This window comes from Tamandua tetradactyla, chromosome X (assembly GCF_023851605.1).
Source record: "Tamandua tetradactyla isolate mTamTet1 chromosome X, mTamTet1.pri, whole genome shotgun sequence".
Lineage (NCBI taxonomy): Eukaryota > Metazoa > Chordata > Mammalia > Pilosa > Myrmecophagidae > Tamandua > Tamandua tetradactyla.
In genome coordinates, this window is record NC_135353.1 from 59081509 (window position 1) to 59106355 (window position 24847).

The 24847-nt window shown below is 37.9% G+C and overlaps 1 protein-coding gene across 2 annotated transcripts in view; it reads right to left on the reverse strand.

The window, feature by feature from the left end:
* Positions 1 to 1843: 1843 nt before the first annotated feature.
* PAK3 (p21 (RAC1) activated kinase 3) overlaps positions 1844 to 24847 on the reverse strand; it is a 138128-nt gene continuing 115124 nt past the window's right edge. The window contains exons 16-17 of one of the 2 annotated variants that reach the window (XM_077146063.1): positions 6033 to 6170; positions 1844 to 2719 (exon numbers count right to left, since the gene is read on the reverse strand). In XM_077146063.1, the coding sequence (XP_077002178.1) occupies positions 2630 to 2719; positions 6033 to 6170 (228 nt within the window). In that variant the 3' untranslated portion in view covers positions 1844 to 2629. Of the gene's footprint in view, positions 2720 to 5305; positions 5699 to 6032; positions 6171 to 24847 lie in introns of those variants that run through there. The other variant, XM_077146064.1, reaches the window with a different exon arrangement.

Sequence of the window (24847 nt, forward strand, 5' to 3'; positions counted from 1 at the left end):
CTGGAGTGCAAATTGTTCAAGCGTACCAAACAGGAGTCCTTCAGCATCATTTTGGCAGGAGAAACAGCTTCTCTCTAATACTTACTAGAAATATACATAACTCACCAACATGGGAAAGGTCTTTAGGGACAGGATATTAGAAGCTGTTCTCATTTTTAAATTTACATAATTATAAATTTGTGAGGGTAATGCCTCTGGGACATATTATCAAATCTTGGTACAAACTGGTATAAAGAAGTAAGTGGCTCCTCATTATAAATATGCTGAACTGAAAGCATAAAAAAGCTGCCACTTCTCTGCCTACAGTGATCTGAAGGATCACTTTTCTGGGTTCTCCAAAAGAAAATAAAAAAGCAAAAGGCCTTTAGGGCATACAAAGGATGCTAATCGACAATTTGGGCTTCCCAACCAGGTTTTGGGCTTCCTCCACTGGCAAGACACATTTATCTTCTATGTGCATCCTATGCATTTCATTGAAATCCCTGGCACTATGAATGAAAAGTTTAAAAATAATTTTTTAAATAAAAATTAAGTCCTCTCTCTCTCATTGCTGCAGTGTTGCATTAAATATTTCAGGCCCAGCCACCTTTTTTGCAAAGTATAACATGGTATGTTTCAAATTAATATTACCATTTGCTTTTCTTTCCATATTTGTTTTCTCCCACTGTGGATATTTTCTGGAGGGGTCAAGTCCCCAGAAAATTTTATAGTCAAAGAAAACAAAAAGAAAAATAGGAAATCCACCAGTGGCAGCATCTCCTAAACATAAACATGTGTACTATATAATTAACAGAAACTCTAAGGAAAGTGCTTCTAATTTAAGAAATGAACAGACAGATGGTTAGATTTATGGATGCACCTTGGTAGAGTAGGAGAGAGGCTCGTGTCACTGATTTCTTTCTCCCTCTTGCTCAATGTAGACAGGTTTATTCAGATTCATGATATACTACAAGTCAAGAAGCCTTCTTCAGCATATACTGTTAGCTTTTCAAAGACTCAGAGAAACAACTTTCCAGAATTTATAAAATTGACAATACACTCAAAAGAGAAGCTTATCCTTTTCTACACAGACACCCTCCAGCTATTTTTCCACTTTAGGAAGATTTAGAAACTGCCAACAGTAGAATCTTTTTAAAAACAGATGTATGGTGAAATAGTCAAATTTTGGAATTTTTCCCAAGCCACAAAAGGAATTAACTTGGGCTGATATTTCTTGGGAAATATGATTACAAATCAAAATTACTTTCACTAGAGAATTCCAAGATCTTTATGAACATTTTTTTTAATTCAAAAGCCCAAGAGACTAAGTATGAACACATCACATCCTGAAACAGAAATTGGTGATACACAGGAAAATGGGAACAAATACTCAGAGCCAAATACTGTTTGGGATGTAGTTTTCACTGACCTCCCATTTCTTACAGAATGAATGCTTACTATATCTGTGTACTCCAGGTTTGTTTTTTTATTATTAAAATGTTATAAATTGTCAAAATGAATAATTTGTATTATAGGGAATTGTTAGTTAATGGGTTCATTTCCCCCAATGTGTCTATTTTACAGTATATATGTTTATAAGCCGAAGAGATGATTAAATTCAGTTTCATTACCTTGTTCACTTACCGTCCAACAAGCTTTCAGTATCACACAGTTCATCTTGTTTTCCTTTTGGCTCTCAGAGAAAGTCCCATTAAATATGGTTGTTCCTATCAGGATTTCCAAGGTTCAGGAACTGGACCCACCCAACAGCAGTGTCACTGTCTTGGTGTGTCCTTTCACAGGCATCATGAAGATAAGCAAACTGGTTTATATATATGATAACTCAACTACCTCTTATGCACCATCATGAAAATGTGACAGGATTTCACCATTTGAGCTTTATTTAGATATATAGTTTTGAAAAGCCCTTCCTGAAAACACGTATCTCTCTCTGCTGTTGGAAAATGTCCTAAAAGAAACTTTTTCCCATATGAATGCAGAAAAATAGTTACACAAACCAAGCCACCACTATAGAATAAGAATAAAAAATTGCAACTATTAGGGCATGGACTTCCACATACATGTTCACACAGTACTTGCTCTGGGCTTTTTTTTCTGTTTAGTTTTTTGTTTCATTTTGTATTTTAAATTTTTTTCCTTTGCTTTTTTGATTTCTTTTTTTTTAAAAAAAGTTTTGACATCTTTTTCTGAACATCTAATGACAATGTATGTGAAAACATCACATTGGGTAAGGAGTTTTGAAAGAGGTTCGAATGCAAGAGGGACTACTCTCTAACTTAAGAACAAACACAACACTATGAAGAGGGAATGTGCATCTTTGAGAAACCTTCTTCTTCAAAGTGAATGCACAAAATGAGGGGATACACTACTGGCTCTTTCGCTTCACAGTGGAAGTGGCCACTTTATGGCCACTTCAACAATGCTGCCCTGTTTGGGCTGCTCTTCAGGCTTACAAATAAATTACATAATCTGAGGGAGTAGGAAAAAGGCTTATAAGAAGTTGCTCTCTTCATTTGAAAGTTAAAGAATTCCCACCCCATCTGACTGTCTTTTCTTCCATCTTTCCTGCAGCAGAGTTTTATTTCAGTCTTACTCATGAGGGAGATGGTGAGGGGTAAGGCCTGCAGTCCTAACGGCTGCTGTTCTTAATCGCTTCCTTTGCAGCAATAATCAGAGGAGTCAGGCTGGAGAGAGGCTTGGCTAGTTTTAAAAATGGATGCTGCAAAAAGAAAAAAGAGGAATTACTGGAATGCTTTCCCCAACAAATATATTATTTTACACTTCAAATAGCCCTTTTAATTAAAAGGTATTGAGAACTCAATAAAACCTCATCAATTAAAAATGGTGCCAACTCTTGTCATTCAGTGTCATGAAACCTTCTAGAAGCTGACTGGCCCAGCTAGAAACCCAGAATAGGGGTCTTGTAAAATTTAACTGTGTTTGCAATAGCCTAACCTTCTGCTTTTCTTAAACTAATGAATTTACCTGGAGCTGCCTTTGTGTTTGGAAAAGTGTGTCCTCAGTTAACCACCAAAGAACTTTATCCTGAAACCAATTAAGCTTAGTAGCTGTACCACCACCATTTTTCTTTTGCTCCTCAGCAGTAATTAATATAAGCGAATATACTTTTCTTCTTTGAAACATTTTCCTGTTTGGGGGCCTGTGCCATTCCATTGTCTAGGTTCTCTACTCTATAGATGACTGTTCTCTCTTCATCTCCTTTACTGGTTTTACTTTCTTCTCTCACCTTCCACATATCAGAACTTGGTTCCTATCTTTTATCTTCCTAGATTAATTCCTTATAGATATCATTTCCTTTCTTGGTTTTACCCATCATCAACTTTATGGGGGTGACTCCCAAATCTATATTGTGACTTGATCTCTTTCCTGAGCTCTAGTTCTACTTCTCCAACTGCTTGCTGGACACTTCCTCTTGAATATCCTTCTTTCACCTTAAATTCAACATCTAAAAACTTATCTTAAATTCCCCCAACCAGGGTACATTTGTGTAATATAAGCTACAGGGGCTTTGGAGTCTGAGCACCTAGGTTCAACCTTCACCTCTGCTTTACTCTAATGGTTAAGTAAGATAAGGGGTATGTAAAAGTTCCTTGTAACTATATTGGGGCAAAGAAAGGTTAACTGTTGTAATATTCTCTATCACTTTTCATTTTACTGAATGTTACCACTTCTTTGATACCTTGAAGCCACTTTTTTCTTCCTCTCTCCTATGTTCCATATGAAATCAGCTACCAAGTACTTTCTTTTCATAGCGTTTTAAATTTATCCCTCACTTTTCCTAGTTCAGGCCTAATCAACTCAATCAAAACTATAACAATAACTACCCTTTCTTTTTCCTGCCTCCATGTTTTTTCCTGTTGCTAATACTTATCACATACCCCCAGATTAATCTTTCATTCAAAGCCATCATCATGTTTGCCCCCCAGATAGCTCTAGCATTTCCCCACTGCCCATACCCCCAACTCTTTAGGCTTGTGTTCAAGATCCCCTGCAGTCTTATCTCCTACAGTTTCCTGCTTGAACTCGTTACTTCAGCTAGACTTTCTATTTGTGGTTCCCTCAAACTTACCCACATGCCTTTTTCTCTACTTATCTATCTAAACCATCCTTCAAGGCCCAGCAGATATCTTTCTTGTTCACAGATATTTTCTGATCACCTGAGCCTATGGTACCATTTCTTTAATCAACCATGGCATTTATGTTTTGAACAGCTATTTGGATCAAATGAGTTTCTAAATAGCCTTGCATATCTTTTTATCTACCCAAGGTAATTGTAAACTTCTTGAGATTAAGAATCATGCCTTCATAGTTTTGCGTCACCTACTGCAGTTATAGAAGTTACTCAATAAATATCAATTGTTTGACAGAGGATGGCCTTAGGGCTTAGAGAAAGGAACACAAATATTCAAGGCCTATGTCTTCTCTCAAGTCTTCTAGTATTGTGAAATCATGCAGAGGTGGTCATTTATCTCCCTCCTTCCTAAACTCTAAGATTGGCCATGATCAGCTAGAATCAGAGAACGGAGATACACAGCCATAAGCCCGTATAAAGATTATTGCTTACATGTACAAAATGAAAAGACAGAACAAACTATTCAATTTAGACTAAAAATATAGGTTTGGGTCAGTTCTCTGATTGGTTCAGATAAAGTAATGTTGGAAGTATGAATTAACTAGATAATTGATTCAATTATCTATTTTACTTTACAGCTACTTTAAAAGAACCTATATTCTCCCTCATCCTTGGAATAAGGCATGTGGGGTGGTGGGAGAGCTGAATGTAGAAAAAGAAATGCACTAAAAATTCAGATTTTCCATCTGTAATTTAAACTAGATTAATGAGAGGATCTCAAAGGGCCATTCCAGATTTGACATTCTAGGATGCTATGACAGCCTGTGAAATACAGGTAGCAGAAAAGAGAAGGTATACCCTCCTCAGTTCCTCCAAATTGGTTTATCCCATGTGTGATTTGGGTTAGGTCAGGGTTTTTTTGCCTGTATGTGGCTCTTTGTCTCTGGAGGGAGTTCAGAAGCAACAAGAACAGATTTGTTTTTTAACCTAGAACAGACTGAATCCCTGGTTAACACTCTATATAACCACATGTTGTGCCTTTTGTTCACTGGCCAATGTGTTCAAAGCCACAGAAAGAACAAACAGTCACTGTACTTGGATGTTACAGATCTTGATACACATCCCTGAGGAACAGTCCACAATGGTGAAGCTATATGTGCAATCCTGGACATGTGTTACCTTATCAAAATAAACACAGTTTGTTCTCTAAATTGGCTTGTGTGTTTCTGTGGTAAAAAGTCAGACAAACTCGGCTCTGTCACTCAAGAGCTGTGTTATCTTGGGCTGATTACTTCTCCGAGCTTCAATTTACACATCTGTACATGGGATAATAACACATATGGTATAAAAGTACTGTGGGACTTAAATGTGATTATGTATATAAAGTGTTTGGTAGTAATTATCATATATAGTAATCCCTCTGAGCCATGAAAAGGAGAAATGGTTATAGAGGCACTCACCACTGGATGGTACTCACCCAGGCAAGCAGATGCCTGCCAATTGGCATCACAAGCAAAGGGGCTTTGACCAGTAAAACATTAGAGTAGCCAATGCCATGGAAATAATTGCATAGTTATGTAGAGAATTACCTCCAACCAAGAGTACCTGCATACAACATCCAGGGGGCACAAGTAAAGTTTAGAACAAAACAGCACACCAGAGGTTCACATTGTTGTTTTTTTTCCTTGCAAAATAAAATTCCAGGAAGAACAAAGGTGATTTCTACATTAAACTGCCAACTTCTCAGAAGGAAGGCATTATATATCAATCAATAATGTATTAGATGCATGCCTATACTTATGTGCCTGTGGTCTAAAATCAAATAGTTATAACTTCACTTCAACTAGACATCTCATGACAGAGCTCTCTTACTGTCACACACATGGAAAAATCTCAATATAATGACTCTTTCTTTGCTATTATCCTATTTTATTTTCACCTGCAACAGTTCCTTGGCAGATCCTCGTCTATCCACATCCATCTCGAGACAACGATTTAAAAAGTCACGAAATACAGCTGACAGTCTCTCAGGATTCTGGAGCTCTGGGGTTCCATTAGTGGCTATCAGATATAATGCCTACAAAAAGAAAATGAGAAGGATTTACTCAGCACATACTATATTAGGATCATGGGTTGGCACAGAAGGCACAAATCCAGTTTCTTCTGGTTTACTCTCTGCATCTTAAAACTTCCATTTAGGAATTGTAACCCATACTAAACTCTGAAATCTGTTCTACAACTAATTGTTGCATTATACTTTGAAATTTATTGCTTTTATGTATATACGCTATTTAAACAGCAGGAGGAGTATAACAGAAAAGAGAGGATCTAACAAAGGAGTATGACTGCAGAATCATTATACTCATATTTCCATTGTCTCCAGGGTCTTGGAGCAGCTAGAAGAAAAAATGAAAAATCGTAGAACTGTAACCCATGCCAAACTTTAAAATCTGTTCTATAACTACTTCTCTAAATGTACTTGGAAATTTATCGGGTTTTTTTGAATATATATTATGTTCCACAATTAGAAAAAAAACTTCCATTTAGATAACGTCACTGTCCTATTTCAAAGTTTCTATAACAATGAGAAATTATTGCTCTTGGCAGTACCTGGAGTGAGAGGAAGGTGCTCCATTTCCCAAAAACATGGGCCCCAATGTTAATAAGGTTTTCCTCTGAGAGTAAATCCAGCAAACAATCCATATATAATGAATATGTGATTAAATACTTAGGAAATAAAACCAAGGGATTGCCTGTAAATCTGTGACTCTAAAGAATTGTGAAACACTTACACATTCAATCATAGGGACCTGAGTAAAACCACAGGAAGGCCCAATGGAAAGGTGATTGTAATTTATTAAGTGGTTATCAAATCGACTGCTTTTTATCTTGTTTGGAGAATATTTGTGACCAAATGAGGGATGAAAAGACTAGATTACAGAAATAGAGGTGCACAAAGAACCAGGGGATGTCAGTGCTTGGCTGTGCAACCTGGGGTTGGGGGTGGGGGAAGGACAAAGACTCAGGTATTTTTGACCTGTGGCAGATGTGTCCCTATTGATTGTAATTATATTTCCTGTGTAGGTCTAGCTATAATAAGCGAAAAGTTGACATTAGTAGTTCTGGATCCAGACAATTTTATATCCTACTGTAAAATAACAAGCTAGTAATAACTATATATACATCCCTGAGATCAAGGACGCCAGCTTTCAAGGCAGAGTGTTAGACCCAGGATCATGATTAGTTTTCAAAGGTAAACTCCTCATTCAAAGGCTCTTGACAGCCAAAAAGCTACTCTCTCCTCCCAGAAAATGTTTCTAGAGCATTTAATAAGTACCAGGTATTGTATTAAGCACTAGAGATCTAAAATGAATAAGTAAGTATCCTTGCTTTTGAAGAGCACACAATTTAGTGAGAGAAGCTTATAGATAGCGTGATACGGTGAGATATGACCTAATAGAGGAATGTAGAAAGTGCTAAGGAAATACAAGGATGGAGCAATTTACTCTAGAACTCAGAAAATGTTTCACAAAGGAGGTGTGCATTTGAGCCTAGTCAGGAAGGATAAGTAGGAGTTTGCCTTAAATACTGCTGCAGGCCTATGCCTGCCCATGAGACCAACACCTTAACTCCTCTGAAGACTTGCTGCTCCCAAAGTTGCTTGGGCTTTGTAACAAATTATCATCCCTTTTCCCTTCCCCCATCACAACTTCTAATATTATAATTAAAAGTATTTCTATCTAAGTCCTTTCCCAGGCCAGTTTTCATCAACAGGTGAGGACCTCTCTTCTCTCCAGCAAAACCCCATAATGTACCTTAGAAAGGGTTGGTAAGGACTATCTAATCCAGTGGCATGCACTCAAAATTACCTCGAGGGCTTATCAGAATACAGATTCCTGGACCCATCCCCATAGTTTCTGATTCAGTAAATCTGGGATGGGATCCAAGAATTTGCATTTCTAACAAAATGCCACATTGATACTGAAACGGTTTCCTCCAGAGCTGCACTTGGAGAAACACTGGTTTAATCTATCCAGGTAATTAAGCATTGGGATATGCAAGAGGGTCATTACATTCACCCTGGGGAGCTTTTATACTCCTAATATCTAGGTCTTAACCACCAGACCAATTACATAAAAATCTCCAGGAGTAGAACCCAGGCATAAGTATTATTTTAAGCTCTACAGGTGTGATTTCAATTTGCAGCCCAGATTGAGAACCAGTGGCTGAGGACCTGCATCCCTCCCCAGACTTAATAAATCAGAATTTCTGCATTTTATCCATCTCCCTAGGTAATTCATAAGTACCCCAAAACATAAGAACCATAGAATTTCACAGAAGAAGATTCTCTTGCATAGCAATGGGTGAGAATCACAATGCCACATGCTTCTACAGAGTGCAGTGAAACTTTTCGGTGTTTTTTCCCAGTACATTAAAAATCTCATGTATAAATACACAGACCCCCTACCCCCACAATAAACACTGTCTTTTCCTCTTTCCCCCACACCTTTCTAACTTTCAGCTCCTTAGTTGATGTACAGCAAATGCATGTGGAAGCTATTAGGATTTCCATGCCAAAATTCAAGTCAGTGTCAAATGCAGTCTTGACTAAAAGGAGATGGGGTGGAAGAGATGGACAGGCTGCTTTTAGGTAATCATTGATTGTGTTAAAATCAAATGGTGTACCACCATATAAGATAAATTAAATGCAGAGTGTTTACAGTTCTTGGACCTGTCCTCAAAGCTCATCTTTTGTTCCCTTTATTAAATGAAAATTGGTTGCTGCAAATTACATTTGCTGCCTCCTCCTAAAACTCTCTTATTTCAGCTGGCCACCTTTCCCCAAAACTCACTATCCTTTGCTTGTACTTATCTGCTCTGTAGCCAAGCTGTTCTAAACAAACATACCTCTTTTCTCCTTTTCCACTCTCCCTAGATCTGTATGCTCTCCATACAGTTCGATTTTCTCAACTATTTCAACATTCTTAGCTCAATACATTCTACTTCATATAATTTTCTTCTTTACAAGTATATACCCAACTTTTCTTTTTAAATCAAGTCCTTCTCACCTTTCTCCAATTCTTGCCCAATTACCTTAGGACATTCATGCCTCTTTTTCTATTTCATTTGTGAATAATAAAGAAAATTACCTTAATCATAAAGAAAATGACCTTAATCATAGTTGTTAAGCTTAAGCAGTGCTGGGGATACTGTGAATCAAGAGAAAAGAGCGTCCTATAATTTGAAGGAAAAGCAGTAGTAATAAGGAGCTAGTGCTACAAACCTCTACAGCATTTCAAAGCGTTCCTGTAGCCCTTTCAGAATTTCTACAAAAAGTCTGGCTGCGGTTTTTTGGGGGAGTGGGAGGAAGGATGGAGGGTCTTGGTTAGTAGCATAAATAGTCAACTCCTGCCCTGGTTGATTAGTGTTGATCTTTTTATACTAGCCTCATCCTCAATCTAGGTATCAAATGTAAAAGCTGCCTTTTATTCAATATTTTATCACAAATATTTTCGATGCTTTAAAAAAGTCTTCACATGATATTATGAATCACTGATTTTACACTTTGGATGATTATATGGTGTGTGAATATATAATATATAGCAATAAAAATGTTTTCATAAATACCATTTTAAAAGTTGTAAAATAATTCATCATGTGAATACATCATAATTACTAAGCTACCCCTATATCGTTGGACTGATTTTCAAAGTACATGTTCTAAGAGAAAAGTTGAAAAGAAACACCAACAGTGATTCTCTTGGGGTGGTAAGATTATTGGTGACTTAATTTCCTAAAAACATTTTTCAATTTGTCGGATTTTCCAACTTTTCTAAAACAAACATGATTGATTTTATTATTTAAAAAATCTTCAAAAAACATATTTTTTAAAAAGCCATAGCATCTAATTTACACAAAAATCCTCATCTATTTCTCTTTGTCATCCTAGGATTAAACCTGCTTTTCATCAAGCACTACCCTTTGAGGGAAACAAAAATCCAGGCCATTTCTCATTTTAATTGCAACAGTATTTCCAACTAATTCCCATTGCAAAAATCCACACTCTCAATTACACCATGGGCTAAACTGGCCTTTGTGGACTGGCCTGGGAAGCTAATCAGCACATATAATGCAACTTCTATGGGAAAATGCACACTGAGTTCCAAATAATTAACTTAAAAAAAATGAACTTTTGGAATACATGCTGTGTGTAAGCTCGGTGATATCTTGGTATAAAAAAAAATTGCTACCCACTGTTTTGCTAACAAGGGACAAATACAATTCTAACCAGTAAGACTATCATACCAGAAAGGGTTTTAATAGCAAAGTCAAGCCTTAGATAAAAAAGGATTGAGGGAAAATACGTCTAGGCATGAGTGATCACATTTTGGTTTTATGTGATTCAATGAAACATGGAAGAAAATGAGCTAGCTATTAGAAATTAGACTAGAGATTCCCCATATAGTTGGTTGTTCTTCCCCAGTGTTCTAAAAAAACAAAGTTTCTACTGCCTACTGAAGTACTGTGTCCAATTATTGAGTTTTTGAATGGAAAAGAGAATATGTTTCACTATTACCAAATCTACTAATCATCTTTTTCTCAAAACTTGATCCATGTATGTATTCCATAGCCCTATTAATGGTTTTACCAGCAATCAAGTTACTCAAGTAAGAAACCACAGAATTATCCTTGAGTTCTCCTTTTTCCTTAGACAGCAACATTCCACTTCCCCTCCCTTACTATAAAAATATAATCTGTCTGTTAATGCAGATTACTATAATCTGTCTACCAAGTCTTGTTAATGCGACCTTCAGAAAATTCTTTCATACCCTTTCACTTCTCTCCATCTCCATCATCTCTGTTTAAGGCAGGGCTTTTCTCACACTGTTACAATGACCTCCTAATTGGTTTTCCTTACTCAAGTCTTTTACTCCACAAGTCCCTCTTCTTTACCAATCTATCTCATCACAGATCTCATCAAGTCATTCATTTCTCTGCCCAATACTTTTTGCTGTCTTCCCAGAGTTCACAGATGTCATTTTCAAACTGTGTTTCCAAAAATCTCCTTCAAGAACCAAGAGGAAAAAGAGGACAGAGTGGGAGATAGGTGTCTAGGACCCTGGCCACTCACAATATTTGTTTCAATCAGAGACATTTTTGCCTTTTTTTCTATTTATGTTTCATGCAAAGTTTTATTTAAACCAAGGGAAAAAAACCCAATAAAACCAAAGTTTTATTTGAAGGCCACTGATCAACAGGGCATAGCAAAAATTTAACACCTTAACTTTTAAGGTCCTCCATAATTTGCTCCTTGCCTGCCTTTCTACTCCTTATCCATTCTCTTCTCACCCTAAAATCTCTCTCCCCCACCCCACACACATGTGCATTGGCCAAAGCTTATATACTATTCACACCAGCTTATTCATCATTCCCTGAAAAAGAAAAAAAAACTCTTTTATATCTGTCTAAAATGCTATTCTCATCTCCCTTAAGTGCCTGGTGAACTTCTATTTGCCTTTTAAACTCTAGTTCAAATAGTATCTTCTCTTTAAAATTTCTCCATCTCTTCCAGATAGATATGTTGATCAACTATCCTAGTTTTCTGGGGACTGTCCTGGTTTTAGAACTGAAGGTCCCGTGTACCTCAGTCCCAAGCAAAACAGATGGTTAGTCACTCTGCAGATAGTAAGACATTCCCTCCTTCGAGCAAACATAGCTCTTTGTTCATATGTTTAGTTCCACATTCTATTACGAATACTTATTACTTGTTTATAGGTCTGTCTTCCTCCCTACACTGTGAATCCATCAAAGGTAGGAACTGTGTCATGGTCTTACAGATTCTGTGGCAAGTGGCTCAAAGTAGGTGCTCAATAATATGCTTACATTGCTTAATGAAATGAGAGACAAAATGTATCTGTAAGTTAAAAGAAGCTAAGAAAATAACAGGTTTGAATATAAAAAATATTAAAGCTCAGAACCTAAAATAATCTTTTAAAAATAAAAAGAGAGCGGGAAATGGTGGTGCAGTGGCAGAGTTCTTTCCTGCCATGCCAGAGACCCGGTTCGATTCCTGGTGCCTGCCCATGCCAAAAAATAATAAATAAATAAATAAAAAGAGATGCAGAATGAAAAAAGCACTTTTTCTGAATTGAGCAGATCTTTTATATGGTAACTTCTCTCTGCCCACTGCTAAGTGTGGAGAAAGGAGTTTATCTCTATGAGCAGTATCTGTAAAGGGCTGCCATCAAGGGAAGGGAAAAGTGGAAAAAGAGTGCCACAATATGGAAATATGCTGTAGGAAAACACAGAGAGGAAAAGGAGGAGAGAACAAGCGATCTCTGGAACTTTTCTCAGGCTTATCCTTGACCAGAGAAGGTGCTCTTGATTAACTTCTATTATATCACTAAACAAGATCTGTGTTTTGCCTGAGGTGAGGCAATATAGACCCCATGACTGCTGACCTTATTACAATGTTAGAGAGACAACCTTTAGTAAAAAAAAAAAAAAAAAAAAAGTGACTTTCTTCATTGTGATATACATATTACCTATAATTTTCTGATTTTCCAGAATTCTTAATAAAAACTCTCTTGACAATAACATCAAACATCACAGTTTTCACTTACTCCAATGTACAACAAATTTACCTAAGTACTAAGAGAAAACTACTAAGTTGAAGGAATAATTTAATTTACCTTATTATAATTTCCTCAGTTAAAAAATAAAAGCACTTGTCTTACAAAGTTTTACCAAATTACTCCAGAGTTCTCAAAGCAATCCATATGTACCTAATAAATTTTCTTTAAGGCAGTTTTGCAGCAGGACAAGCCATTTAATTAAAGAGCTTTAGTTTGTGACTTTAGTTAATTATAAATGTTTGTAAAGTTTAGGTTAAGATGTCAGAAAACAAACCAGGGGACTTACATGCTAATGTGTTAGAAACCAAGAGAGGCCCCAGCACTAAATAAAGACTCACTTTACAAAGAGGGGAGGAGGGTATGGTACACAATTTCTTTGTAAGTTCAATATTTGAAACTCGAACCACATTTTCCCATAGAAATAATGTTGTACATGGTGGGTAGTCTCCCAGCCAAGCCCACAAAAATTGATTTAACATACAATGTAACTCAACTATAGGACCAAGAGGATTACTCATCTGTGTCTCAATATGTGTATAAATATTATGCTTATGGGAAGTATTAATAGCTAACATTTTTTGCATGATTACTATTAGCTCAAGCAATTCATAGAATAAACCCCTTGAGTTAGTGTTCATTATGACACCTAATGGTCAGATAACAAATTGAGTCCTGTGGAATTAAGTATACCAACTTGCCCAATATCACACAACTTGTAATGGAGGACTCAATATTTGAACCCAGGGAGTATGAATCCATAATCCACACTCCTAAACTCTGCACAATACCAGCTGTGGTAGTTTGGAGCTGTTATGTACCCCCAGAAAAGGCCATATTCTTTTAATCCAGTCTTGTGCATACTGATCTTTTTGGGTGGGACCTTTTGATTAGGTTGTTTCAATTGAGATATGACCCAGCACATTCAAGATGGGTCTTAATCCTTTACTGGGGTCCTTTATGAGAGGATAGAAGGCAGAGACATTTGAAGAGAGCATGGAGAGAGAGAAATGCCCCAGAGATGCTAACAGAGGGCCCACAGAAACATCGAGAGAGAAAGCTACTGGTATCAGAAGCTGAAAGCAATGGAACCAGAACCTAGGACAAGCAGATGCCAGCCATGTGCCTTCCTAGGTGACAGAGGAACCCCAGATGCCAGCAGCCTTTCTTCAGAGAAGGCATCTTCTTGATGCCTTGATTTGGATATTTTCATGGGCTTAGAACTGTGAAATTGTAAACTAATAAATCATCATTGTTAAAGCCAACCTATTTATGATATATTGCATTACGGCAGCTTTAGCAAACTGAAATACCACCTCTCACTGTTCTGTTCCCGTTCTCTCCTAGCAGAGGCAAACAAGGGCTCCTCAAGGGATAAGGCACTCTGAGCATGTGCCCCTGGTTTACTTAATATTCCTCTACATCTACAGAGGAAATAGAACTTCTTGAGGTTAATCATCCTCTACCTGCTTGGACCTGGGGTCCAAGAGGACAGGAACCCAGTCTGAGTGGTTTTTGTACTGTACTAATAAGTATGTGTGTGTGTATATACATACATACATATATATATATATATATATATAGAGAGAGAGAGAGAGAGAGAGAGAGAGAGTTTATAAGAAAACTTAGAGTGCTTTATGAGAGAGATTTGACAGTGACTGACTTGACACCATTTGATATAATTTACTTTTGACCTGAGATTTCAGAGGCTAAAGGCCAGCGCGTATTGCTGCTCTGATGTATTTATGGATTTCATGAAATGCCTTGACACTTCTTTCTTTCTCAGAAGAGAGTAAATAGGGCCAAATCTGCAAAAAGAACTTACCACAGTCAGGCTGGTTTGATCCTATTATGGTAATATGGAAAAGCCCTATTATAACTAAAAATGATTCCATACTTTGACTTATTCAACCCAAGAGTCCAGTGTGATAACTGAATAAGTAAGTGTAGTCTAATTTAGTTCCTTACTTGTTTTGCCTGGTGGTTCTCATCTGTCACCAAATTTTGTGGAGGTTTTTGTTGTGGTTTAAGCCTTAAAAACTCATTTAAAATTAACTTATTATAGATCTATAGATCCCTTATAGGTTGATGGTAAAAGGCAATTAGTTACTGCTGAATGATTAGGTGTTAGCCCAGCTTTAGATTACTTCTTTCAAGCACAAAGAACTGGCCACTACCAGAAAACAAAACCAGATGGCTCTAACAATGTATATGCTATTCTAATGTATCGGCATTAATAGTGCTTATCAGGAAATGCTGAGTAGTGACTTACCGGACTATGTGTGCTCACAGAGCAAAATTGGGCAGCCCAAGCAGTACCCAAGGTTTGGAACTGTAAGGGTCTGGGGGATGGGGTAGGGGTAGATATAGGAAAAGAAAGAAAGCAAACTAGAGCTAGAAGTATGGGAGAGAAGTTATGAGAAGTAGTGAGAGCAGGAGAAAGTGGGGAAAGGGTGAGAGCCAAAGGATAATAGGGAAAGAAGGTGGCTGATGGAATGAATAGGAAGACAAATGAAGGTAAAGGCCATCAAGACTGGGAGGTCAAGGAAACCTAAACCGTAGGTCCCATTCAGCTACTGGCCCATTTCTCTGGTCTTTTTCACACAAAGCTTCTCAAAACGTGATCGTATTAGGCATACTAACTGCCTCATTTCGTATTTTCTCTTCAACTCACAACTAACTTTCCAGTTCTAAGGTACATTTTAACTTATATATTTGTTCATTTCATATTTTAGAATGTTAGAGCTGGAAGGTACAACTCCATGATTCTTTTGGCCTTTTCCCTATTACCATAATAGGATCAAATCAGTCTGACTGTGTTAAGTTCTAAGAAACATGCATTATTACATGAACTGATTTCAAAGTCTATTTTTTATGTAGCTTGTCAGTTGAACAGCTCTGTATACAACATATGCTTTCTCCCATCACAACCCAAAGTCTATATCATGTGTCCTTGCAATGGCTTTATCATTGCAGTGTTCTTTCCTGGCTTCTCCCTGAAATTACTATCAAGAGGGGCTACTGAATCTCACATGCACCATGTTTCATGTAATGATCAAGTGTCTGGCTGGTAGGAGAAGGGAGAGCCTCCCACTCTAGAGGATACTGTTTCTCAGGAGGTGCAGAGAAAGATGTCTCTAAGCTAACTTTCTGAAGATGACTCCTATGGATGTACTCCTAAAGACAATATACACTCAAACTATTGTCCTTCCTGCAAAGTCAGGGAAGGCTGTAGCCCATCTCAGCCAGAGAACAGAGAGTTAGAGTAATGAACCAGTGAGTCTCTCTCTCTCTCTCTCTTCCTCTCTTTTAAAGTTAAATCTTATTGTGGAAGCCCAATATAAAATACAAATTGGAATGGAATTTTTCTGGTGGAATCATGAGCTCTACCCATGTGACTTCCCCATTACCAATACAACAGCCCAAGAAACTTTATGGAATTCTGAGGCTTCTTGGAGCTCACTAGTAACCAATAATTTAGTCAAATGCGACTCATTTTAAAAGATAAAGAAATGAAAGCTCAGTGACAAGCAATGTGTTCTATGTCAGAGAACTTCCAACTGGCTGACCTGGGAAAAGAATTTGCTCATCAACTGGCATCTGGTAGAGGCACTAGAATGCTCCTGTCCAGTTAATTGGCCACATTCATCAGCCACACCTATGTGAAAAATACTGATGAATTTTGCCATCTAAGCACTGGGACTATTCTTTTTTCTTTTTTGGGGGGAGGGGGCTATTCTTTACAAGGTCAGCCTTATTCTTGGAATAATTTCAGAACTCTGGCTTTCCCAGCCACAGACTGGAGCTGAGAGATTGTTGTAATCAAGTTAACTTTCCCTGCTGGGAGGCTTATCTCAGACATTTCAGAGTATCCTTATATCAGAATGTAAAGGGTCTTCTAAAGCAGCCAAGTTAGAAAAGAGACAAATTGAAAGACAACAAGGTCAGAAAAGATTCAAGAAAAGCTTGATTTTCTTGGTAAAGTCAGTTCTCATTGGCAACACACACACACTTCAAAAGCCATAGGATAAAAAAACATGTGAGTGGGCATTTCAATGAGAAAATGCCTATTAAGACACTTCATGACTTGTTTCTATAGAATATACTTTGATTTTGAGGGACTTAGCTAATTAGTCCTAGATCTGGTATCTATTAGGGCAATAATCATGTGCGTTCTTGGCTTATTCCCTAGCCATCCATGCTTTAAGGACACTGAGGAATGATAATAGTGCAATAAGAGAACATCAGTCTTGGTCATCAGTGGGTTCCTTGCAGCCACATTTTTAATCTTTCTTTCCCTCCTCTTCACTTGGTCAGAGGCTCTTGGATTTCTAGAGTGCTGTGGAATCAATATCTTCTTTGGCTGTCTTCTGGGTCATAACTCACTAGTTTGAGCTGTCTGCTTCTGAATTACAATCTAAATGAGACCTGCAGCTTTCCTATGTCTAAACCCCATTTTCCTATACTGAATTCCTGACAACCCATGATACTTAAGAGCTCTCTGTCTTCTGACAGGCAATATCTTCTTTTTCTGATTAAAAAGAAACAGTTACTGTTCTTTAATTATTTTAGTTGCAGTTATCCCAGCTTATCCCTCCTTTTAGGCATAGATTTGCCCTCAAACTAGGAATGTCAACAAACCATCAATAAGCCTTGGTGTTCCATAGTGGCTTATGGAAAAAGAAGGGAATGCGCCCAGCTCTTCCTGAAATACATTCAAAACAATATTGACTGAGTGCTAGTGAAGTATGCTTGCTTCTCTGGCACTCAGTAAGTTTATGTCTGACTTTAATTCCAAATGAGCACACGCCATCAAACCCAGACATTCCAATCCACAGTACAGGTTCCAGTGGTTGGAGGGAGCTAGAAACAGTTTGGTCCTTAGATGCTGTATTTTAGTTGCTATAGATTCTCTTATTCTGCCTAACTCTCTTCCCTGGACATACGAACTAATCAGAACTTCCCTAGGCCTTCAATAAATAATACTAACATTTGTGCAGTGCCTTAAGTGCAGGGAAAGGAGTAGCAGTAAGCCTCTTCGTGCAGACAAGACTGAATTTAGATTCCTGCTCCCCGTTCTCCCTGTCCATATAGGTAATGCGCTCCTAACCATGAGTATTTGGATTGATGACCTTATTATGCATCAATATGTGCTGGTGTGCTAGGTTCTTAGCAGCTACCACATTTTAATGAACTTAGAATCTGTTTTCAAGAGAAGCAAAATTGATTCAAGAGAAGCATATTATAGAGGTATATGTTGAACTAATGTATTTCTTTTTTGATAGTGCTATTGGACTAGTAAATCAGAGAATGCTATAGAGTGTGTCAGGATTTCAATAAGGGTTTGACAGAGTTACACATACTATTTTTTTCCTAATACAACGTGAACTATTCATAAAGTAATTTTTTTTATTAATTAAAGAAAAAAAGAAATTAACACAACATTTAGAAATATTCCATTCTACATATGCAATCAGTAATTCTTAACATCATCACATAGATGTATGATCATCATTTCTTAGTACATTTGCTTTTTTTTTTTTTTCCACATACTCTTTTTTAGAGCAAATAGAGAAATGCAGGCTGAATAAAAGTGAGTTATTTTCTGGTTAAACAAGTATGTTCAAAGAGGACTGATAGTTGTGTATTAGTCTGGACAGTATTTTATCAAGGGGTATCCACAGAGTTTTGTACTTGGCCTAGTCCTGGCTAACATTTTTCCCTAGGGGTGGAATATGGCATCATTAGGTCTTAAAACTTCTCAGGTGATTCTAATCTGCAACCAAGGCTGAAAACCACTGGTGTAGGATCTGTGGTTCACCTACTATATTACATTCTGTTTTCAACATTCAGAAATCCCTACTGATACCGATCAGTGACTTCTAATGATCCAATATTTGACACAGTTTCACAGATGTATAGCATTCAAAGTTCTAGGATAAAGGTCTGGAAAATTACACATAAAAAATAGGTTCTACAGGGTTCAAAGGGGACTTCAACTGGATGTCACTGGGAAATTTCACAAATACCAAATTTCATCAAAGCCAGTCGACAAGAACAACTCTGTTATATATTAATGCAAAGTTAGTAAAGAGGTACTCTCTTGGTGCAAGAAACAAAACAAACCAAAGATTTATTTTTCAGAAATGACTGTGCCTCCTTGTTTAGAATCAGGTAATTATAATCACAGGTTTCAAAAAATATATCTTTGATTATCAAAAACGTTGGGGAGATCAGCAGAACACCAACACTGGATTTGCCTATCCACAGGGAAAGTCTGATTTTAACGACAATCGCTTTGGCAAACAAAAGGAACAAGGTCCTTTATTATTGAAAGCTGCACTAAAAAATGTCCATGGATCACAGAACAAAATGTCCAAGACTTCAGGCCTTGGGGGACGGTAAGAAACTTGTCTGTCTCTGGAATAGTACCAATCTCATAACATCAGTACAGTTATTAACTCTCTAACCTTTAAAAGGCATTTTATGAGCAAATTAAGTCAATTGGTACAGAGAATGTTACATTTAAAAATCCCAACCACTTTATAACTGAGGCGGGGAGGGATAAGTAACTAATTCCTTGCATCAACAGTATGTTAAAAAGCACCTGCAATATTCATATAGGGTTTGCTCAGTTGTAACTTAGACAACAAAGACATGCCAAAAAGGCCACAGTGAAATGCAAACAACCTTCAAATGTAGAGACCCAGGAGTTACCCTTTGCCTCTCTTGTTTAGTGTTACCTGTTTATGGTAATTGTACTGAAAGAACTGCTCAAAGTTCTTTACTCCTTGATGGGATTGGTGTGCAGCCAGTGGGGATGGCAAGTTCTTGGGGGAGTGGGGGATCCAATGTTCCTTCATGATTGGGTAAAATTCATTCTTAGCATCCTTTTTTTCTCAATTTCCTTTCTTACTTTAGTATTCTATATAGATTTCCATCTATCTATCTATCATCTATCTATATCATCTATCTATCTACACAGATATTTCCTACAATAAGCTAGACACAGTACTAACCATTTAATTTTCAAACTAACTCTACAAGATAGATATTATCACCATTTTACAGATAGGAAACATATAGAAAAGTTTTAAGTGGCTTTCTAGAAATCACAGAGCTTGTAGACTGTGGTGTCAGGACAACCAACTTTGTCTGACTACATGGACTAAATTCTTTTCACATCAACATGATACCACTCTTACTCTACCACTCTGTCTTCCTTCCACTTATTCCCTTCTTTCCCCCTCAAAGCCTAAAACACTGGATGGGTGGTGTATTATTGGCTTTAAAGGAAAAAGGACTAGCCTAGTTCTATCTTATGCACCTCTCGAAGCTCTGGATAATTTTCTGTTTTCCCTCCACATGATCTGGTCACCAGGATCCAAGGAAACATAGGTTCCCTGAGGGATCATATCATATCTTTTCCTCTCCAATCTCCCCATGGTTACAGTAACCATATTTTTTGAATCCCAAATAGGGGCATATAGCCTGAAACGTTATGTTTCCTTTAAGAGAACACGAGTAGAGCATATTTGAAATCAAAACTAAAAAAGAACTTGTTGCACCTAGCAGAAAGATAAGCCCAGAATAGGACTGGCTCAATACAGACCTGGATTAATTGGAGGTTGATCACACATGGAGAGTAATGAGCAAAGTTAGAGTAAATCCTTATCAGTGAACTTCAATAGGGTGGTCTTTCTGACAGGTCTTTTATTTTTTATATAGCCTTAATATAATCTGAAGTATTTGTTTATATAAAAGGGTGTAGATTCTAAGAGACAACTTATTAATTATGAGTTCTAATCCTAGACCAGAAGATGCCTATAAAGATTAAAACTTGTTTCCTCTTTACAATTAGCCTAGCTAAAGAGTGATCAGTTGTGTAATTGCGAAACTGAAGAAGGTAGTAAATGCATTACTGAAACAAGTTGCCATTTATCTAATTCTTAAATTCTGCAGGTTGTACATTACTCATTAGAAGGCAAAAAGCAAAATGGCTATAATCCATTTAGTGCCTCCAAACTAAAGGATTAGAGGAGGAAATCCATGGAAACAAGAAGCCTGAAGTGTTCTTTCACTATTATATCTTAATGGGCAAAGGTGGTTAAACAAATAAGGGATAGCCCTAGAAATTATCTTGATGCACTTGTCCATAGGTCAGGGGTGGGCTTGATTAAATTCATGGAGGGCTGACCCACAAACGGTGGGAAAATGTCCCTTCTTTCCCACTTGGCCCTGTGTTTGTCTCACTTCTAGATTGTGCCAAGAGAACAGAGCAATAGCCCATAGGAGTCACTACAGCATTCACACCTATCTGTTGTTTCTAATCAGTGCAGGGACTAGGACAAGAAGCCAAGTACCAGAGAGGGTGAGAAGAGGCTGTTCCCCTTGCCATAGAATGGAAATGCAGGAATCAAGATGGCAGCTTACCAATGTGTGCATTTTAGTTCATCCTCCAGAACAACTACTAAATAACCAGGAACAGTACAGAACAGCTCCTGGGGCCACATCAGTGACTGGACACACAGCATATCCCAGTCTGGACCAGCTGGACTGGCTGCAAGCCCCCCAGAACCATGAGTTCCCCAAGTGATGGCGGCCGGCGCCCCTCCCCCACAGGATGCTTCCCAGAGGGAAAAGGAAAGGAACTTTACCAGCAGCAGGGGCTGAGTGCAACCAAACGCCAATCATGGAATTAATTAACAAATTCTGACTACTAAAAATAAGCCCCCAGCTCAGGTGAACCTGGTCAAAGCGGAGGTCGCTCATTTCTGCCCCAGCGCCAAGGGGTCAGGGCTGACGGAAAAAAAAAAAAAAAAAGGAAACAGAGGCTTTTCTAGAAAGCCACTTAAAACTTTTCTATATGGCTGTGTTTTTTGTGGCTGTGTTTCTACAAAGGCTGGACTGCTTTTGGATTCAGTGGCAGGACTTCTCAGGCTGCAACTGCCCCAGGCATAGGCAGAAACAAGCTCGTTTGAGAGCTTGTCTGGAGCCTGTGTCTTCCCCAGGGGAGGGGTGAAGCCCAACTCAGGTGGAATCCCTCCCTCAAGGAATTCAGATACCAGGTCCTGGTAATTTGAAGCCATTAAAACCAGCCTACAACCTCTCCTCTATCTCCACCACGCCCCGAGCAGGGAGAGTCTGCCAAACTTAAAGGTACCTCATCACCTTATGCTGGGGGGACCTGCAGGCAGATAAGTGCCAAATACTGGGCAGGATAAGAAAAACAGAGCACAGAGACTTCACAGAAAGTCTTTCAACCCGCTGGGTCTCACCCTCAGGGAAAACCGACGCAGGTGACTCTTTTCTCCTGATAGGAGGCAAGTTTGGTCTGGGAAAATCTGGCTGAGGTCTATAATATCTAAGTAGACCCTCCTAAGGGTGGGAAGAAAAAGGCACCATACAAAGCAGGGCAAGAAACAAGAAAACAAGAACTGAAAAATTCTCCTCTGTTAAACAAAACCTAAGCTAGAGGTCCAGAAAAAGCTGAATGGAATGTCAAAGAACAGATAGACAACAAATTCATCCAGCAAGAAAACCCTAGGTAAACGAAGTGAAAGCAATCTCCAGAATAAACTAATTAAGGTAATTAAATGCCTAGACACCAGCAAAAAATAACAAATCACACTAGGAAAATTGAAGATATGGCGCAGTCAAAGGCACAAACCAACAATTCAAATGACATACAGGAGCTGAAACAATTAATGCAGAATATACGAACAGACATGGAAAACCTCATCAAAAACCAAATCAATGAATTGAGGGAGGATATAAAGAAGGCAAGGAATGAACAAAAAGAAATCGAAATTCTGAAAAAACAAATCACAGAACTTATGGGAATGAAGAGCACAGTAGAAGAGATGAAAGAAATAATGGAAACATACAAGGGTAGATTTCGAGAGGCAGAAGATAGGATTAGTGAACTGGAGGACGGGACATCTGATATCTGACAAGAAAAAGAAAATATAGGGAAAAAATGGAAAAATATGAGCAGGGACTCAGGGAATTGAAGGACAATATGAAGCAAATGAATATATGTGTTGTGGGTGTCCCAGAAGGAGAAGAAAAGGGAAAAGGAGGAGAAAAACTAATGGAGGAAATTATCACTGAAAATTTCCCAACTCTTATGAAAGACTTAAAATTACACATCCAAGAAGTGCAGTGTACCCCAAAGAGAATAGATCGAAATAGATGTACTCCAAGACATTTACTAATCAGAATGTCAGAGGTCAAAGAGAAAGAGAGAATCTTGAAAGCAGCAAGAGAGAAGCAATCCATCACATGCAAGGGAAGCCCAATAAGACTATGTGCAGATTTCTCAGCAGAAACCATGGAGGCGAGAAGACAGTGGGATAGTATATTTAAATTATTAAAAGAGAAAAACTGCCAACCAGGAATTCTATATCCAGCAAAACTGTCCTTCAAAAATGAGGGAGACATTAAAACATTTTCAGAAAAAATCACTGAGAGAATTTGTGACCAAGAGACCAGCTCTGCAAGAAATACTAAAGGGAGCACTAGAGACAGATACGAAAAGACAGAAGAGAGAGGTGTGGAAAAGAGAGTAGAAAGGAAGACTATGAGTAAAGGTAAAAAGAAGGAAAATTAGATATGACATATAAAATCCATAAGGCAAAATGGTAGAAGAAAGTACTACATGTACAGTAATAATGCTAAATGGTAATGGATTAAACTCCCCAATCAAAAGACATAGACTGGCAGAATAGATTAAAAAACAGGACCCATCTATATGCTGTCTCTGCTCAAAGGACATGAGGGCAAGGACACAAATGGACATTTGTACACCAATGTTTATAGCAGCATTATTTACAATTACCAAGAGATGGAAACAGCCAAAATATCCATCAACAGATGGGTGACTAAACAAACTGTGGTATATACATATGATGGAATATTATGCAGCTTTAAGACAGAATAAAGTTATGAAGTATGTAACAACATGGATAGACCTTGAGAACATTATGCTGAGTGTGCTAGCCAAAAACAAAAGGCCAGTGTATGGCCTCACTGATATGAACTGACATTAGTGAACAAACTTCGAATATTTCGTTGGTAACAGAGACCATCAGGAGATAGAAATAGGGTAAGATATTGGGTAAGTGGAGCTGAAGTGATACAGATTGTGCAACAGGACTGAATATAAAAACTCAGAAATGGACAGCACAATACTACCTAACTGTAATACAATTATATTAAAACACTGAATGAAGCTGAATGTGAGAATGATAGAGGGAGGAGGGCTGGGGGCAGAAATGAAATCAGAAAGAAAGATACATGATAAAGACTGAGATGGTATAATCTCGGAATGCCTAGAGTGTATAACAAATTTACAAAGTGTTTTTTGCATGAGGAAGAACAAAGGAATGCCATTACTGCAGGGTGCTGAAAATAGATGGTAATCAATATTTTCAAATTTCAACTTATGTGTGAGACTAAAGCAAAAAATGTTTATTTGGTACAAAATTTACATTTTGACTAGAGCATTTCCTAATATAACTCATGTAGATAGTTTGATTGAATGTCATAAGTACTTGGAATCTCAGGAAGGACATGAGATTTTGTTGGTTTGTCCAGAGTGATGCTCTGATGAATCCCAGAGTGATTTGATCAGTGAATGGAAAAGTATTTGCAAAGTCCCCTTCAGGGAATGGTGAGAATAGGGAGAAATTCAATTTCCCCAAGTTGAATTCTTGATATTCTCACAAGCAGTGTGGACAACCAAAACTATAAGCTGAACCCCCAGTTTGGGGTTTGTCCATATGAAGCTTAACCCCAGAAAGGATAGGTCAAGCCTACTTAAAATTAGGCTTAAGAGTCACCCCCAAGAGAACCTCTTTTGTGGCTGAGATGTGGCATCACTCTCCAGTCAACACAACAAGCAAACTCACCACCCTCCCCCTGTCTACGTGGGACATGACTCCCAGGGGTGTGGACCTTCCTGGCAATGTGGAACAGAAATCCTAGAATGAGCTGAGACTCAGCAGGAAGGGATTGACAAAAACCCTAGAATGAGCTGAGACCCAGCATCAAGGAATTGAGAAAGCCTTCTTGACGAAAAGGGGGAAGAATGAAATGAGACAAAGTGTCAATGGCTGAG